The 18,461-nt window shown below is 61.3% G+C and overlaps 1 protein-coding gene across 3 annotated transcripts in view; it reads right to left on the minus strand.

Moving 5' to 3' along the window:
* Positions 1–2,403: 2,403 nt before the first annotated feature.
* The window catches only part of ITGB2 (integrin subunit beta 2), a 34,128-nt gene continuing 18,070 nt past the window's right edge, over positions 2,404–18,461 (minus strand). For 2 of the 3 annotated variants that reach the window (XM_079922914.1, XM_079922913.1), the window contains exons 3-17: positions 18,093–18,153; positions 17,700–17,788; positions 14,815–14,995; positions 13,367–13,537; positions 12,880–13,121; positions 11,842–11,997; positions 10,967–11,062; positions 8,571–8,660; positions 7,631–7,771; positions 5,968–6,155; positions 5,639–5,883; positions 5,302–5,521; positions 4,932–5,134; positions 3,012–3,178; positions 2,404–2,853 (exon numbers count right to left, since the gene is read on the minus strand). In XM_079922914.1, the coding sequence (XP_079779040.1) occupies positions 2,791–2,853; positions 3,012–3,178; positions 4,932–5,134; positions 5,302–5,521; positions 5,639–5,883; positions 5,968–6,155; positions 7,631–7,771; positions 8,571–8,660; positions 10,967–11,062; positions 11,842–11,997; positions 12,880–13,121; positions 13,367–13,537; positions 14,815–14,995; positions 17,700–17,788; positions 18,093–18,150 (2,310 nt within the window). In that variant the 5' untranslated portion in view covers positions 18,151–18,153 and the 3' untranslated portion in view covers positions 2,404–2,790. Of the gene's footprint in view, positions 2,854–3,011; positions 3,179–4,931; positions 5,135–5,301; positions 5,522–5,638; positions 5,884–5,967; positions 6,156–7,630; positions 7,772–8,570; positions 8,661–10,966; positions 11,063–11,841; positions 11,998–12,879; positions 13,122–13,366; positions 13,538–14,814; positions 14,996–17,699; positions 17,789–18,092; positions 18,154–18,461 lie in introns of those variants that run through there. The other variant, XM_079922915.1, reaches the window with a different exon arrangement.

Consider the following 18,461-nt stretch of genomic DNA (forward strand, 5'->3'; position numbering starts at 1 on the left):
AGTCTGGCCAGTGTCCTCAAAGAACTGAGTTAATTGCTTGTTTGTGTGGGAAAAACATACGTACCAGAGATGGCCCACTGTCCAGATTTGCCCAGACTTCAGGGTTTCCCGGGCTAAGGGACTTTGAGGGTTAAAACCATGACATCCCTTGGGAATTCCCTGGCGGTCCAGTGGTTAGGACTCCGCGCTTCCACGGGCTAATCCCTGGTTGGGGAACTAAGATCCTGCAAGCCACAGGCGTGCCCCTCCCCACCCACAAAAAATGGGATATTCCAGGGCCTCCCTGGTGGCGCAGTGGTTGAGAGTCCGCCTGCCGATGCAGGGGACGCGGGTTCGTGCCCTGGTCCGGGAAGATCCCACATGCCGTGGAGCGGCTGGGCCCGTGAGCCATGACCACTGAGCCTGCGCGTCCGGAGGCTGTGCTCCGCGACGGGGGAGGCCACAACAGTGAGAGGCCCGCGTACCGCAAAAAAAAAAAAAAAAAATACCAGAAGGTGAATGAGGACGTCGCCGAAGCTGGAGGGTGCGGCTCAGGACGTTTTCTCTGGTCCACAGGCTTGTGCTGCCGGAGGAAGAAGGGCACTCGTCTAGCTGGAGTTTTGGGGACCAAGGGGCATCAGGAGGGAACTGCACCCCAGTTGTAACAGAGGAAATATGGTCATTAAGTGTCTGTGGACGCGGATGCACGGGAAGGGCACGGGGACTGCACACAGGGGACCCCAGAGGAAGGAGCTGTTTGGGGGAGAGTACGAGACTCCATTGGACGTGCCTGTGCGACATGGCGGGGGGGAGGGGCGTCTGCAAGGGCTTGGGACCGGAGTGGGGACCTGCGGCTTACAGACCACATGTGAGGAGGGGCTCGCCTTCCGGGGGTCATGGAGGGAAGGGTCAAGGCTAGGAACGTGCACAGCCATCCACATTTACCAGGTGGGGAGACTGGATGACCTGCAGCCCAACGTTGTCTGCAAGTGATTCCATTTTGTTCAATCGGGTTTTAACGTTTTGGAAAAATAGAGCCTGATTCCTCGCCTAGGTGTGGAAGGATGCAGCACCACTAAGGTGGTAGAAGGTTAACCGTTGGTTATTCTGTTTTAAACCCGCTTGTTTATGGACAGGCAGGAAGGACGGATGCCAGGGGCGCTAGAGTGATGGGCAACAGGCGGGAGCGCCCGTGGGCCTTAGCCACGCTCCTCACTTGGTGTGTGGGTGGAGAGGCGTAAGAGGCCTTAGGTGGGATGAGGCGACGCAGGACGAGACAGGACAGGGTGCTGGCACCCCAGCAGCAGCGAGTGGGCTCGAGCAGGGAAGGCAGAGCTTCCCCCCTGCAGGGGACCAAGCAGCAGTGAAAGTTCTCAGCTGCGGGAGTGTAGAGGGGGAGATGGTCACCCTTATTTTTTTAAACCTCGCTCTCAGCCCTGGACCACGTGCTTTTCCGTCTCAGTGGGCGTCGTTTACCATTTTACACTGGCTGTGAGGCTACCCTCTGTGCACCTCCAGGAGGGCAGCGAGGGTCTCTGCTTCTGCGCACTGTTCTCTGCACAGAGACGGGCATAGGCAGTGCTCTGGAAGTGCAAGTGCAGGCTCTTAACCACTGAGCCGCCAGGGAAGGCCCTGAACTGATGTGTTTTTAATAAAGAGTTATGCTGGGATTTTAATAAAAAGTTATACATTTTACGGAAAAAAATAAGGGGAAATAGCATCTGAAACTATGTCTATGCACGTGAATGTATATTCACAGATATGCACCCCGTGCTCACATCTGTCTGCGCCTCTCAGGTCTGTGCAACGTGAGGGAAGAGCAGCATCGCCAGGGCTGCAGAGGATGTTAACACACCGGAATAGAGCCCTTTCCTTGGGGACCCAGGACCGCCCCACCCTGACGGACCCTCACGGGCCACACCCGGACCCTGACCCACACGGAGCCTGCAGAGGTTGGCAGACACGCACACGGCTAGGTGATCACGCTGGGACCTGCCACCTACGACCATCACACCTGATCACCTTGACCTCCAGGTCACCCCAGGAAACAGCCCGTGAGAAACACACTTATTTAAACTCTCTTCCACTCATCACCCAAGAGCGGGTGTAGACAGCCGAGAGCGTGACAGACGCCCACTTTCCCATCTTGCCTCGGCCCCGTTCAAGCTCTGCAGGGGGACCCCTTTGCTGGGGCCGTCCCCTGTCTTCTGAAAGATGCCTAGGAGGTGGGGCCGGGACAGGGACAGAGAGGGGCGTGCACGGCCAACAGGTGAGGAAGGAGGAAAAGAGAGCCCTGAGCCACGGCCCAAAGTCTACACGGACCCTCGGAGTGTGTGAAGAGCAGTGGAGGTGGGGCACAGAGCGCGGCGCCCAGGGAAGCCCCTGCGGAAGGGTTATTAATTTTTTCTGTACACGTGATTGGGGGCAGCATGATCAACGGGATGTAATTTTACACTCTGAGAAGTTCACATATAAATAAATCTGTACCACCTTTCATCAGACCGCGGTGCTAATTTTTACAAAGGACAACACATGTCTAACCTTATGGGACGCGAGCTATGGGACGCGAGCTATCAAAAGTCACTCATGTCAGAAGGGGGAGGCTGGCCCTTCTGATGCGTCCCTAGCATTATCTGGCCGCGCCTGTCATTCTGGGGGCAGGAAAAACGGTGGACTTTCAGTTAGTGGTGAAGTTGTCAAGTGTCAGCCGAGTCCACCGGGCGACGGGGTCACGGGCGGCCTGCGGGAGGGGACGTGGCGTGGGGCGCTCCTCCTGGGCGGCGCAGGAGGCCCCGTCTTCACCAAGCAGCCCTAACTCTCAGCAAACTTAGGGTTCATGACTGTCGTGGTGGCGCTCTTGAAAAGGGGGTTGTCCTGGTGAGAAAGCAAGCGAGACTTGTCAGCGCAGGGAGGAAGGCGCTGGGCTCCGGGGATGAGCTGCGAGGGTGGGGTGAGGCGGGCTCGGCTCCCGTGGGCGTGCCCTCGCCGCAGAGGTGGGAGGCGCGCCTTTGTGGGGCCCCGGGGCCACTCACGTTATTCCACTGGGACTTCAGCTTCTCCTTCTCGAAGCGCTTGTACTCCCTGAGGTCACTCAGGTGGGTCAGGACCTTCCAGATGCCCAGCAGGAGGAGGCCGACGAGCACGACGCCTGCCACGGTGCCCCCCACGATGGCGGCGACGTTGGGGCCCTTCATGCACTCTAGGCAAAGAGGCACACACGCGGGGGCGTCAGGCCCGCCCGTCCCTGCACGGTGTCGGCGCTCCGCTGCTGGCTCTCAGTGACAGGCAGTGAGCAAACCGGCCCTGGCCCCGGCCCCGGCCCCCAGCCAGGCAGGGTGCAGAGCTGGGCACAAGGCCAGGCCGTGTGGTTCCAAATGAAATTGAGAGGCCCTTTGTTCATGGAGAAGGAAAGGGGGCTGAGGGGGCCAGTAAGTAACCAGGGCCAGACCCTGGCCTCCCACCTGGACAGCCAATGACCCGATCACTGGAACCCAGCCTAACCCACGTTGGGTCACAGTTTAGGGGTGGGCACTCTCCTCGCAAAGGCATTCCCAGGGGAACCAATGGCAGCAGCCTTGGGAATGAGGGGGGTGGGGTCCCAGTGCCTGAGGGGCTGCACCCAGCCTCCCCCTGAGCCTGGGGGAGGGGAGGCTCTGGACTGTAGCATGCCTGCGCGGCGCCTGATCAAGGCACGATGTTCAGCGGGAGCCCGTCTGCCCGGCTCGTGGGCACTGGGGTTCGCTGGCACTCCCCCCGCACCATCCTGGCCTCTCCAGGGAACCTCCCTCCCTCACAGAAGTGGAACAACTTAGCCAGCGCGCACGAAGCCAGACCTGACCCCACACGTGCCTGTTAAAACACCCGGGGACAGCGGTCTGCGCCAGCAGGCTGGGCTCTGCCGCCCTGGTGACAGACAAAGGGCTTGGGCTCTATCTGCCTTCCTGGGGCTCCTGTCGTGGGGAGGGGAGCTGGGAGCAGGTCTCAGTCCTGTAAGGTCCCCGGGGTGGGCTGCTGTCCCACGTCTGCTGCGCTCACCCCAGAGGCCGGCCTCGCGGCCTGTGCCCCACCCCCGCAGCCTCTCTGAGCAGTAAAGGGGCGGGGGTACCGAGAGCTGGTGTGTCCACACGGCTCCCCGTGCTGCTGCTGTAACCCTCAAGCCCATCCCCTCGTGGGTGTGTTACTCTAAGTCCCCGCGTCCCACACACGCTTTGCCATTGTCCACTCAACCTACCTCCTCAACGCTGACCTACCCTCCGTCCCTACTTGTTGCCCTCTCTCCTGATCCCGCCCAGAGTTCCATCCAAGGGCAGGCTCTGTCCACGCCGCCCCCAGGACCCCAACCCCGCCCTGCTCAGTGCCCGGACTGGGCAGTGGCCCTTCCCAGGTCTGCGCCCGGCCTGTGAGAGCACAGCGCACTCCTCTGAAAGCCGGCTGGCCCTCCGGTGTGTCTGGGAAGAGACATAAGCCCAACCCCTCCCACCCCGCCCCCGCCCCCGGCCTCACAGGGGCCCAGTAAGAGCCCAGCCCAGCACCTCTGACCCTCTCATGCCCTGGTCTCAGCTGCAAGCGTCCTCTTCAGAGAGACCTTCTGACCTCTGAGACACGCCCCGCCAGCGTCTTTACCCCTGGGAACCGGTTCATGTGTCCCCACCCCGTGTCCCGGGAACCTATGAAGACAGAGTCAGCCTCTGGGACCCTGGCGAGCCGGGCGGCGGCCCCTGGGGAAGCCGGCTCCGGCTCCGCGGGCCCCTCCAGGGCCAGGGCCGGATGTGGGTCCGGCGGCCCCAGTGGTCCCCTGGGCCGGCTCTCGGGGCTTGCGCTCCAGGCCGCGCTCAGCGCCAGCGCTCCGGGAAGCGCCCCTGCGGGACAGCCGGCCGCCCCGGAGCAGGGCGCACGGCGGGCGGGCTGAGCGGTGCGGGGACCCGGTCCTGACCCCGCCCCTCCGGGCTCACCGCGCGTGTCGTTCACGTGCACGTCGTATCTGTCCCGCCCCTCGCGCTGCAGCAGCGTGTAGGTCATCCAGCAGCCCTCGGAGTCGCGCTCCTTGCACGTGCGGCCGGGCAGTGGCCTGGGCAGCAGCTTCGTCTCCCCGCACGCTGCGCTGCAGTTCTTGGCGAAGGGGCCCTGGTCGAACTTCAGACACTCGGCGCAGTTGCTGCGGGCGAGGCGCGGCGTGACCGCGGGCAGGAGGGGCGGGGGCGCGGGGCCCGGGCCACCCGGAGCTGCGGGGCCGTCCTCAGCGCCCCGCGCCCCGGGTCCGGCCGGACGGCGGTTTTCCCGGGCCGCGGAGGCGCGAGGCGGGCGGGGCAGCGAGATACTCACGCGTAGCGGGCGCAGGGCGCGGGGCAGCCCGGGCACTCGAGGCACAGGGGCGGCTGGTAGCCGGGGTCGCACTGGCACACGTTGCAGCGGCACCGGCCGCGGCCGCTGCACTCGACGCCATCCAGGTTGAGGCAGCCCTTCGTAGACTTGAGGCACTGGCACGCCGAGCCCTCGTGGCCGTTGTGGCACCTGCAGGTGCCACAGAAGCAGAGCCCTCGCTCTGGAAGACAGGGGCCCCCGCAGACTCAGCCCCGCCCGAGCCCCAGCCCGAGCCGCCCCCCGCAACCGCCCCAGGGGCGGCTGAGGCTCCGCCGGTTGGTCTGTTCCCCGCGCTCACTCTCGCCCCCGCAGACTTGGCCGTCGTAGCGCTCGCAGTTGACGTTGTCACACTCGCAGAACTGGCCGTAGATCTTCTTGTTGGGCACATCGCTTGTGTGGCACACGCACTGCCCGCAGATGCAGTCCCCCAGCCCCGAGCAGATGATGGAGCCGTTGTCCTTCCGGCAGCTTCCCTCCAGCTCCTGGCTGCTCCGGCCCTGCGTCTGGCACTCGCAGTTCTTCCCTATGTAGCCGGCGTCGCACCTGCATGGGAGATGTGGGGTCAGGGCCCTCCCGCGCGGGCTCTGCCGCGGCGCGCCTGCGCGGGAGGCGGGGCCGCGGCCGCACCTGCAGACTCCGCACTCCATGGAGCCCCTGCCGCCGCAGAGGTTGTGGTCCCGGCTCGCGTCCCGGCACCGGCACTTGCACTGGGGGAGGACACGCACAGTCACCGTGTCCGTGAAGCCCAGCGCCCGGATGACGAATGACTGCTCCTGGATGCACTCTGTGGCTGTGACCTTCACCTGGAAGGTGATCTGTAGTGGGAAAGCAGGGCTCAGGTGAACATTGGACCCCGGGCACACAACCCTGCTCCCACCTCCTCCCTGGGCAGCGTGGACAAGGGCACGGCCTAGCAGGGTGAGGATCAGCGTCCTGGGCTTCCAAGCATGGAGGGGACCGCCTCTGCTGGGCCGCCAGGGGAGTGCATGTCGGTGGGGGGAGGGAAGGACATGGACACTCCAGGTGGTTTCAGGACTTGGGAGGGGAGATGACGGAAGAGAGGATGCGAGTTGGAAACGCAGAGTCAGAGATGCTGGAACATGCCCCCCGGCCCTCTTGCAGCTCCCCCCCGCCATCCTCTGGTGGCCTGGACTTGAGCAGGGATGTCTTTAGAATACTTTTTTTTTCCTGCGGTACACGGGCCTCTCACTGTTGTGGCCTCTCCCGTTGCAGAGCACAGGCTCCGGACACCCAGGTCCAGCGGCCATGGCTCACGGGCCCAGCTGCTCCGCGGCATGTGGGATCTTCCCGGACCGGGGCACGAACCCGTGTCCCCTGCATCGGCAGGCGGACTCTCAACCACTATGCCACCAGGGAAGCCCTAGAATACTTTTAATCTCACATCCCTTTAAAAGAATTTTAGAATGACTCTGTAAATGATGTATATTTTCTCCATGTATTTTGTCCCAAAGCCTGGAGGCTAAGATGCCAAAATCGCACAGGAAGTCCTAGGTTCTGCATGTGGGGTTGTATTCTGACCCCGAAAGCCCAAGGGGAACCGAGCGGGCAGGGCAAAGTCCCTGCCACTCACACAGCACTGCTGCTCAGCCAGCACTGAGCTTCAGGGGGCACCAGCTCGGCCACGGCAAGCCTCACTGCAAATCAACGTGAGTGAATCTCCAACCCGTATGTGAAGACAGAGCAGAAACATCAGGGAAGTAAGCAATCAGTCAGAAGACTGAATAAATTCCTGTCTGGATCACCGCGTATGAGGGGGACACATTTCACTAAAAAGTCCCACACATTTAGTAAGTCACAGAGCTGAAAGAATTCCGATGTCGTTTAGAAATAAAAGCAAGTATTTTGCTGAATATTAATTCACAGCTGGAGAAAGGAAAAGTTTAATTGTTCTGGTCACGACAAATTAAAAATATCAGGGACATAACTCAGTGCCTGTTTATAATCATTTGTGTGGCCCCTGCTTTAATGTGTTTGTCAAAAAACAAAAACACGAAAATCAAAGCAAAGCAGATGCCCCGTGTAGAAGGAACGCCCTTCTTAGGCGGGTGGCGCTGTACCCGGCATCTGCCCCCAGGGGGCGCTGCCGTCCTCGCGGCGGTCGGTGTACACCGGGCCGCGAACAGTGTGTGTGGATTTTCAAGGGAAGGAACTGGACCCGCGGTGGACTGGACCCCGCCTCTTGCTGGTCCCTGTGAAGCCGTGTGCCGGGGTGCACCCTCCCTCGCTGTCCCTGGGGGAGCCCCTTCCAGAGGCCGGGAGGGAGCCTCACCGGCACGTTGATCTGGACGCCGTCGCAGTCCCCTCTGGGCTGGTCCACCTTCGATACCCCGTTACTGCAGAAGGAGTCGTAGGTGACTTTCAGGGTGTCAGGGAGGGTGTTGTGATCCAGAAAGACTCTGGAGGACAGTTTCTGTGGGCAAAGGGCACCGTGCTCAGGCTCATCCCGCTGTCCCCGGCCCTTCCCGCCCCTTCCCGGCCGATGGCCGGCACGCCTCTCATCCCCCTCCCTCCACCCGTGTGTCCACTGAGAGCTCCACGGGTGCCGGGTCCTGCACCCCATGCCACGCCCCCTGAGACAGGCCAGTGGAAGGGACAGACGTGGAGACACGTCACAGCCCTGCAAGAACGGGAGCTTGACCGTCCACCCACCACTGAAACCCCAGTGCGTGGCACAGGGTGGGAGCTGGAAAAACTGTCTAAGTGAATGAGAGAGAGCGAGACAGACCGTCAGACAGGAAGAGAGACAGAGAAACAGAGATAGAGAGAGACAGAGAGGTGAATGAGCCACTCACTGAAGGTGGCATCGTCGGTGCAAAGACAGAGCCCCCCCATGGGCAGCATCTGGAGTGTGGGAGGGCCTGCTCGGGGTGGGGGTGGCTAGGGCTCCAGGAGGGTACGAGCAGCAAACGGAGCTGCCTCAGTGGGGCTCTGACTCAATGCAGTGTCATCAGTGCTTACTGGGTGCTCCCAGCGAGCTGTGCTCGCAAGGCCAGCAGACCCTTTGGCTGGAAGAGGGCCTGATGCCTGTGTCCCAGGGGAGGCACGGAGGGCCTGGGGTGGCACCTACCACACCGTCAACGAGGAGGACAGCTGCCCTGGGCAAGTGCCCGAGGATGGCCCACAGAACGCAGGGGCTCTCCTCCCCAGACCTTCCTCCTGCTGGCCTGCAGCGGGGCGGCGTCTTGGCCGACTACCCGGGGGGCACTTACGTTGTAGGCGTTCTTAATAAGCTGGACTACGTTGCTGGAGTCGTCTGACAGCTCCCCGACTGCAGACTTGGGGATGATCTCCGTGAGCTTCTGTCAGGGAAGAAGACAGGTGGGCATGGCCAGAACCCTGGTACCAGGACACCTCAGCATCCACCCAGTTTTGTAGTAACACCCCAGAGGGTTTCCTTCCTGCTTGCGAGCTGGCTCAGAGAACCATGCCCCCGATTTCTTACTGTATTCAGGTAACACAGCACGTGGTCCACTGTTGTGCAGGCAAACGTTTAACCACCGGCTCTCAGGAAGCGCACCCTGAATTGCAGCGTTTGCCGATTTCCTCAGTAGAAATACTCCACCCTTGTTGATTTCCCAGCACTGAAGGCAGAGCCGGGAAGGTGTGCCTCGCCATGGTGAGATGCCACCCCAGGGACTTCCCTGGTGGTCCAGTGGTTAAGAATCCGCCTTCCAATGCAAGGCACACGGGTTCACTCCCTGGTCGGGGAACTAAGATCCCACACGCCAAGGGGCAACTAAGCCCGTGTGCCACAACTAGAGAGCCCACGCTGCAACGAAAGATCCCACGTGCCTCAAGATCTGACACAGCCAAATAAAATAAATAAATAAATAAGTCTATTAAAAAAAAAAGATGCCACCCCATCACGCGGCTGTGACAGGCACAAAGAACCCAAGGGCACAGGCAATCGTGAAATGCGGCACAAAACCAGCAAGCGACGTGTTCCGAGCGTGTGAGCTGACCTAATCTAACTTTCACGATGGCTGTGTGTTAAACAACATGGTGGCAACTGGGTCTGGCAGGCGGGGCCGGCTGGCCCAGCGGCACCTCTGGGGTGGGCAGGCCGGAGCCCGAGGTCATGCAGACAAGCCTGGGGCAGCCTCCAGGGAACATCTGTGTCCCTGCCACCCTTAGTTTAGCCCATCTTTCACGGGAAATTGCACCATCACTTTGTCTTGCAGAACCAAGGGTGGGTCACGTCCTGCCACAAAGCCCTGCTGTGACGCCCCAGAATGGAGTCCAGGCTCCTCCACAAAGCTCACAAGGACACACAGCCTGGCCACCCCACCTCCGGCCTCCGCCACCCTCTCCTCTCCTCCTCAGCCTCGGGACCCCCCCGGCCACCTGCTCTCCATTCGGTGCAGAAACACATACTGAGGAGGGTCCAGCGTAAGCTGCCCATACAGACTCGGGCCTCCTTGACCCCCCCTCGCTAGGAGCCCCGGGAGTGGGGTCAGGAAGCTAAGGCTCAGAAAGGCCTGTGACCTGCCCGGGGCCTTGTCCTTGCTGTTGGGGAGCAGGGCCTGGGGTCCGAGTCTCCCGTCTCCAGCTTCTGCCCCATCACCACACTACCTTCTGGGACACGATCCCTGCCCCTAATAGCAAATCACTGGGACCTGCTACCACCTGGCGAGGAGGAGACTGTCACGTCCCGGAACACGGTCAGGGACACGGCAGCTGCGAGGCCCTGACTTGCCAGCGCTCGGGAAGCTCATGTGGGTGGGTGGCGTCTCAGCGGCACCCGGCCACCAGCCTTGCTGTCCTTGTGGCTTGGCCAATACCCACTGCCAGCCCCCGGCGGGGTCTTCCGGACACCCGCCCCTCCTCCCTCGGCATCCCCTGGGAACGCTGATGGCAGGCGCGGCTGGCCCCACTGGCAAACGCCCCACACAGGCACAGCAGGCCGCAGGCCTCAGCAGGAAGGGGACCGGGACTTAGGGAAGGACAGGGGCCGGGAGGCGCTCCCAGCCCATCGCAGCCAGAGGCCACCACGCTGAGCCCGGCAGATGAGAGCACAGCAACTAAAACAGCCCCACAGTGACTGGGAGAAGGAGGAGGGATGAGAAACGCTCTACGACAAAGAAACTTCCCCACGAGAATTCCACGCCACAGAAAAATTTAGTAAGAACAGCAATTCAGAAAAGTCGGGACAGACCCAGGTCTCCTGAGCCGTGAAGGAAGTGCTGTCACAGCTGCTGGGGGGCCCGGGCGCCTGCTGGTTATGGGGGTGTTTTCCTCGCGACACTGAGCCGTGCGCTGGGGGTTCCAGAGCCCTCCTGCGTACACCTTACACTGTGTGAACAGTGCTGACCTGCAAACGTATGTGGACACAAAACAAGGAACTTTCCCTGACGTGAAAAACGGGGTGTGCAGACCCAAAGGGTTTCGTTGAGGCAAAACCACGATTACTGAAGTGCAAGGACTTGTCAGTGTCATGCGGCCTCAGCTCCTCAGCAGCAGTGCTCACTCCCCGAAACTCGGGGCTGCTGCGTGACCACAGCCCACGCACCCAGCCCGGAAGCAGAACTCAGGCCGTGGTCACCCTGGATTTGGTCACCATCCAGTTGCGACGCCTCTTCCTGCCGGATTGCTCAAGCCCGCTTACCTCGTACGTTGCCACCATTCTCTTGGTCACAGCGAAGATGGGCTGGATATTGCTTTCTGCCAGCTTGTGTGCCAGCTGGCCCACCGATGGGTAGTCCTAGAGAGGGCACCCCCGGTCAGATGGCTCCCAAGGCTGGGGACAAGCCATCCAAGCTGCCTGTCCGCTCCTGTCGGCAGAAGTGACGGCCCAGGGCGCAGAGGCTCCGCCTGCCTCCTGCTGTGATGGGGCCCGTTCCCAATGATGTTCGCAAACGCTCGCAAACGCGTAAGATGATGGGATTAGAAGGGAAACTGACAATATTGAAATACACTCAAGAAAATATTAAAAGCTGAGAAGTGCTTCCTGATCAATGCACTAAAAAAGAAATCCAGTGGCCAGTAGCCGCTCCCAGACACCCAAAGCGGAGGAGTGGTGAGCAGCGTTTTGCGGTGTCCGCACTGTGGGGCGCTGGCGAGACGCCTCTGCCTTCTCCGGGAGGCGGCATCTCAGACGCTGCCCCCAGCACAGTGGCACCCATTTTCACAACTTCACGACGTGCGCGATTTCGGGCAGAGGCTCACCGGAGCCTCAGATGTCACATCCGTCCTGTCCCAGTCGGTGGGCCCCTGAGAGCTGCCACCAACACCCACCTCCAGTCTGCAGGCTGCAGGTGGAGGACCCCAAGGGTCACATCTCTAAAGTCCTCTGCAGTGCCTGGGCTTTACGACTCCAGGGTGCCGAGCATCGTCTCACAGCAGCCCTGGACCAGAGAATTCTGACCTCTTGGTGCCGTTCGAGTGCTTCCCCCAGAGCGAGGGCCCCTCCCCACCCCTCTGGACCCCGGGCTGGCAGTGAGCCGACCTCCCCCCCGCCCCCCAAGACACCGCCACACTCACGAATTCGTTGCTGCTTTTATACATGTTGTCCTCCAGGTGGCAGCGGCCATCGTTGGGAGTGAGGATGGCGCCCAGCTTCCCGTCTCCCGCAAAGTGGAAGCCGTCATCCGTGGCAAACACCAGCAGTCTGGTGACGTTGCGCCAGCCGATCTCCTCCTGACAAGGAGAGGGCAGGGTGACCTGCCTCAGCTTCCCCAGATGGGGGGGGGGGCCAAGGCAGAGCTTGCCGTGCTCGCCTCGGGGCTGTGTGCCCCCCACTCCTGGGTTTTCTGGGGGGCAGGAGGACCAGAGACAGGGCCCAGCGCCCAGGGGGGCCCGACAAGTGTCTGTGGGACGACAAGCTCCCAGATGCCCAGGTGAATGCGTGGGACACCGAAGGGACAGGAATGCATGTTTACATTTGCATACTCTGTGGCCCAGTCAGCTCGGACCTGGGACCACTTCCTAAGGGGACACTCCCAAAGAAGAAAAAGTACTTAGAAATGTTTATCTCACTGCAAACACAGAGGGAGGAGCCCACGGACACCGTGATGAGGAGGCGACAGAGCCAGGGCGCACGCGCATCGTGACCCGTGACATCACACAGAAATGAAAATGTGTGTCTGCGACGCAGGACGGCGCTCCCAGGGAGCAGAGGGGCTGGAGGGCTGGGGTCCAGTCTGTGAAGGTGGCGGGACTGCGCGGCTAAACGTGGGTCGATGTGTTGCAACACATCACAATACAGCGGCGGGACAGGACCATGTGGTGAGGGGTCAGCAGGGGGCAGGGGACGGCCGGCCCCGACACTTAAGCCACATGACTGTCGGGGGGCCTGGCCAGGACGCCCTCTGTTCCTCGAGGGGCGCTGGAAGTAGGGGTGATTCTACTGCAGGAACCGCCAGGGTTGGGTGGCTCAGGGGTCTTCCTTAACAGGACCATTTCCTTGTATTTAGGCTTCAGAAGGTTTGCACAGGGTCACAAGCTGCTAATAGTGGAATCTGTGGGTGTCGTGACGGAGGCCCCCGGGTCTGGAGAAAGCAGGGCAGGCAGGGGCCTCACCGGGCACGCGGCGACTTGCATCATGGCGTCCAGCCCACCCTCGGGGGCGTCCAAGTTTCCCGAGATCAGCTGCTTCCCGACCTCCGTCCGGAACTGACTGGAGTTGTCGGTGAGTTTCAGCACGTGCCGAAAGGCGAACGGGGCCTGGCACTCCTTCTCCTTGTTGGGGCACGGGTTCCGCAGCTTCTCGGGGTGCGTGTTGACGAAGGGGAGCACCGTCTTGTCCACGAAGGACCCGAAGCCTAGGGGTCGGGCGGGCTGTGAGCCCCGGCTTCCCCACCTCATGCCAGAGGGCAGCGGGGGTGGGGGTGGGGGCGGGGAGGAAGCAAGGTGGCCCTTGGGGGGTTGCACCAGGGACACTAGGTCTGGAGCCCTGGTGCCCTGCCCTCAGGACGTGGGGGCACAGAGGTACCCAGGGTGGGGGCCTGGGGGGTGTGCAGGCAGCAGGCTGGCCGGGGCTCAGGGGAGGAGGGAGCGGACAGCTCACCGATGCGGCCGGACTCGGTGATCTCGTTGAGGGCCCGGAGCAGGTCGCCCCCCAGCTTCTTGACGTTGATGAGGTCGTCCAGCATGGAGTATGAGAGGTCCATCAGGTAGTACAGGTCGATGGGGTAGCCCTTGGCCCGCTGGAAGGTCACGTTGAACACAGCCGCCTGACCTGCGGGATTTGGGAATCGCGGGAGAGTGAAGGCCACCTCATCTAGCAGGGCTCGGGGGCACTGGTGCCCCCTGCAGGCCTCAGGACCCTCATGACCCCCACTCTCTGAGGCCTGCAGGTAAAATGCAGGGCGCCTACTCAGATTCGAATTTCAGATAAAGAGCACATTCCCAAATAGAAGACTATTTGGGCACAGAGATACTGAAAAGTGTTCGTTGTCTATCTGTCATTGTTGAAATTCAGATCCACCTGGATCTCCCTCGATCTCCCCGGCAAGGCCTTCTCTACCACCAGCCAGCAGGCAAATCCGTCCCGTCCCAGCAAGGGCTCCCTGGCCATCCTGGGGATACTCCCCCTTCCTCAACCACATCCCGCTGGCTTCTGCGCTTCGCCATCTTAATCACCACGTGTACCTCTAATTACTTGTCTATCTGTCAGTACGAATAGCCTGTGTCCCCAGCTCCCAGGACGGTGCCTAGCACACAGCTGGTGCTGGACAAAGACGTGAGGACTCAAGCTCCGAACCGAGTCCCCTCTGCCTGGCCCACCTACCAGCACCAGCTCCCACGTGTGGCCGCCCCAGCCCTGCCCAGGCCCGCCCGCCACACCCCCCGCTGCTCCACCACGCCGCCTTCCTGAAGGGCGTTTCTCGGAGCGCTAACAGGGAGCTATGTCCTGAACCTGGGTCCGTGGTCAAGTCAGGTGGGCAGCACTGATTTAAATGGTTACTGGGGTTCCTTGGCTGCAGGACTCGTCAGAGCCTTTACTTTGCCAAGAGTACCTGGCCTTCTGAGAGTGTGACAAATGAGTGCTTTCCAGATGGTTTGTTCTCCCTTGTAAAAAGGACACAGAACTCAGGGTTAAAAGAGAAACTAGGGGGGGTCCCTGGTGGCGCAGTGGTTGAGAGTCCGCCTGCCGATGCAGGGGACGCAGGTTCGTGCCCCGGTCCGGGAAGATCCCACATGCCGCAGAGCGGCTGGGCCGGTGAGCCATGGCCGCTGAGCCTGCGCGTCCGGAGCCTGTGCTCCGCAACGGGGGAGGTCACAGCAGTGAGAAGCCCGCGTACCGCAAAAAAAAAAAAAAAAAAAAAAAAAGAGAGACTAGGCACCAGCCGCCGACGGGGCTCTTGGGGGCACCCTCCCCGGGGCAAAGAGAAGAGCTCAGACTGGTTCCCAGCAGTCCCAGGGCCTCGCCCAGCCCACCTGGCTGTCTGACCTGGACACATGGGATACGCGGCCATCAGGGGCTGGCTCACCCCCAGCCGAGGCCAAGCCTACCTGGTCTCAGGTAGAGCGTCACTTTCTGTGGGGACAGCTGCTTCTGGCCCCCCACCTGGTCCTCCTGGGTCGTGGCGTGGCTCCTGGGGTCGATGATGTCATCCGTCGCGCAGCCCTTTGACAGCAGCTGCTCCCGCGTGTCACAGCGAGTGGAGTCAGGCTCCCCTTGCCCCGTGAAGTTCTGGGGGAGCCAGGGGTCAGGGGTCAGGGGCAGAGAAAAGATGGGAGCCCACACTGTGGATGCTGTGCGAAGCTGACCCCCTCATCTGCACCGGATTCAGGTCAGGAGTCCCGGTGGCAGCGGGACGAGGCAGGGGCTGGGCGGCCTCCAGAGGACCTGTTCACGAGGCTTCGCATCCCAGGAGAGCCCGCGAGCGGGCAGAGGCGACTCAGGAACCAACGGCTCCAGCCCCAGGTGGAGCCACGGGGACTCTCCGCGGCCCACGGAGCACCTGGCCCAGGGTTTTCAGGCCCTTGGGCAGCGTCAGCAGCACGGGACGAAGGAGGGAGTGGTTCCCTCCCAAGGGGACGCGAGCGTCCCCTCTTGGCCCACGTGTCATCCCCCAGGCACCACGCGGATCCGGAATACAGGCCAGGGCTCTGGGCCAGGCAGCTCAGAAGGAAACAGGCCGGAGGGGAGCGTGGGGGTCCTGGGTCTTCCCTCGTGACCACTGTGCCCCCCACGAAGGCCCCCTGGATGTGGACACGGCAGGGAGAGAGAAGCGGCCGCAATCGGAGGGTCCTGCTCTCGGCTTCCTCCGACAAAAGAAGGCTCGAGAGAGCAACCGCCGGTAGGAGACCAGGCAGGTGCAGGGGGCGTGCCCAGCGCCGGGGCGGGGCCAGCAGAGGGGCGGTGCTTCCTGAGCTGCCTCTGAACTGTCCTCGCTTTCGGAACCCTATGAATGCTTTGAGTACTCCAGAAAGAAAATTAACAGGAATGGAGAGGGAAGAAACCCCTAAAATGGAATCCACTGGGAAACAATTGAACCCGACTGCATTTCAAATGCTATGATAAACTCAGGAAAGGGAAGGGAGGAATTCACCCTGAGGACGGACTTTTTAAGCCGGCACTATGACCGCACCCCAACAAGAGGAGACAACACAGACCACACCCGATTTCCCCCCTGCAGTGCTGCAGGTAGCAACTCTGTAACCACTTTCTGTGAATCGTAGGATTAAGAAAATGGGGAAGTGTATTGCGGATGCTGGGAGGCTGGCTTCTCCTGAAGGGGAACCAGGAACCCTCAGAGAAATGTCTGAGTCCCTAGTGGGGGCGAGGAAAGTGCAGACGGGCCTGGAGCTCTGCCGATCCCAGAGAGTAAGAGAGCTCAGGAAGTGATGCTGGGGCGTGCTAACAGGACACAGGGCCAGCCTGGGGGCTCCCAAAGTCTAAACGGGGAGCACTTCGAGCTTCAAAATGGCAAAATGAAAGTGATAGCTTATAAGCTACTGAATAAAATAAACATCTACGGGTTTACACCGATGAGAGAGACAGAGAGAGGGAGGTTGGGGGAAGGAAAAATTCCTCCTTACATTAGAAGCCATTAGAAGGAGTAATGAACAGGAATGTCACCATTTTGCAACCGTCCCAGTGAGAACTGATTCAGGCAGCCAACACCAACAGATGCTCAAGTTAGTGGGTGTAAGCCTGATGGGAAGCAGAGTATTTCCTGGCCTCGGAGTATCTCCGCACAAATTACTTACTATTGCAAAAGGGAAATAGTGACGTTATGGTGGAGAGCCTGGCAGACGCCACCTCAGCTGAGTGGTCCAGGCTGCATCCCCAGTATCAGGACGGAGTGACAACAGGAGCCCTGCACGGGGTTCCCGCCAAAAACGCACACCCTGGGCTGAATCAGAGGGAGGCCAGACAAACCCGTAGGAGGGGCATTCTGCAAAACTGCCGTGAACTCCTCAGAAATGGCAAGGATGTGAAAGACGAAGAAAGCTGGCGAATGTTCCAGATTCCAGGAGATAGAGAGACATTTGGACGCCATGTGTGGTCCTGGATTATAATACTGACCAGTGGGGTGGGTGTGGAGGAGGGTGGGGGGGGGATGATATCAAAGACATTATTGGAGCAACTGGAAAAATTTGCACAAGATGTGTCAATTTGATCAGAGTAAAGTACCAGGTTAAATGTCCAATCTTTGATAAATGCCTTGTGGTTTTGTCAGTGAGTACCTTGTTCTCGGCAAAGTCCCTGGAAATATTAAGGGACAAAGCGGTTTGTGTCTGCAACCTACCCTCAAACAACTGAGAAAAAAATAATATGAGTGCATGTGTGTGTTTCCAAACAGACCTGTGGTGTCAGAACCTCAGGGACCCCCATGAGGAGGGCGTGGTCAGCATCTGGGGGTCCCTAGGGAAGGGGTCCTCCCCAGGAGGAGGTGGAGCTAGCCCACGTCCTGGCCTTTGCCTTTCTTCCCAGAGGGTCTCACAAGTTAAACATGAAGTAACTAAGGACAGCAAAGAGTTAGGTTTCCAGCAGGGAACTTCCCCAGTGCTCCGTGTTCTGGGAGCGGACAGCGGGGCACACGGGCGGGCGGCAGCAGCTGCCTTCCTGCTGCAAGCATCTCTGCCTTGTCTCTGGCCAGGGCTCCTGCCTCTGGGGCTCGGGCAGCACCTGTCCAGACCCAGCGGTTTCACTCTCCGGTCTGCCTCCGCCAGGCTGCCTGGGGACATGCTGAGTCTGCCTGTCTGTCTCTGACGGCACCGTGTCCCTGGGCTGCTTCTGCTCCACTAGAAAGCAGAGTGCTGACACTCCTGGGGGCAGCAGTTCCAGAGGCAGAGAAGAAGGTCCAGCCCGGGAGGAGGGAAGGGGGGAGGGCAGGCCAGGCGCGAGGCCCCTCGGGGCGGCGGACAGCGCTCAGTGAGGCTCTTACCAGCTTCTGGCACCAGGCGCAGCCAGGCCCTGACTCGACGCAGTCCCGGCAGGTGCTGACCCTGTACTTGGTGCACTCCTGGGACAGGACTAGGGGAGAGGAGACAGGCTGGGGGGCGTAGCCTGTGGCAGGCACTGGCCGACCCCCACAGAGACAGCAGGCCCTCCAGGGACTGGGGTGTGAATGGGGTGGTGGAGAGGACCAGGAGGGAGGGAGGAGACCGGGGCCCCTGGGGAAGCGGCCTCCAGGAGGGTGGGCCCCACGGTGGGCGGGGGAATGGAGAAGGGCGGCAGGTCAGGGCCCTTCCTGAGCCTCCAGCAGGGGACTTGGGGGCAGGAGGGTGCCAGGGCGGGTCCCATTCCTCCCATGAGGAGCTATCCCCGCGGGACTCACCAGACCGGAGGGCGAGCAGGCTCCCCAGGAGCAGCAGCTGGGGGCGCTGGCGCAGCATGTCCTGTGGAGGGGAGGGGGCGGTGACTGGGCCTGGGACCCCAGACCCTGGGCCTAGAGACGCAGTGCTGGGCGGGCCGTCCCTGCTGCCGAGGGGTGCTCAGCGCTGGGGCGTAGCCAGAACGGGTCAGTCTCCCCGATCCCCCTCAATGGGGCTGTGCCGCCAGCGGGAGAGGAGGGCTGAGTGGGGCTGCGTGCACTCCACGCAGCTGAGCCCCCAGCCCCCGAGGACCAGCAGGGCGTGGGTCTCCTCACAGTGACATACGCACGCAAGCTCACACACACACACTCACCACGCGTATGCACGCACGC

The sequence above is a fragment of the Stenella coeruleoalba genome, assembly GCF_951394435.1.
Source record: "Stenella coeruleoalba genome assembly, chromosome: 5".
Classification (NCBI taxonomy): domain Eukaryota; kingdom Metazoa; phylum Chordata; class Mammalia; order Artiodactyla; family Delphinidae; genus Stenella; species Stenella coeruleoalba.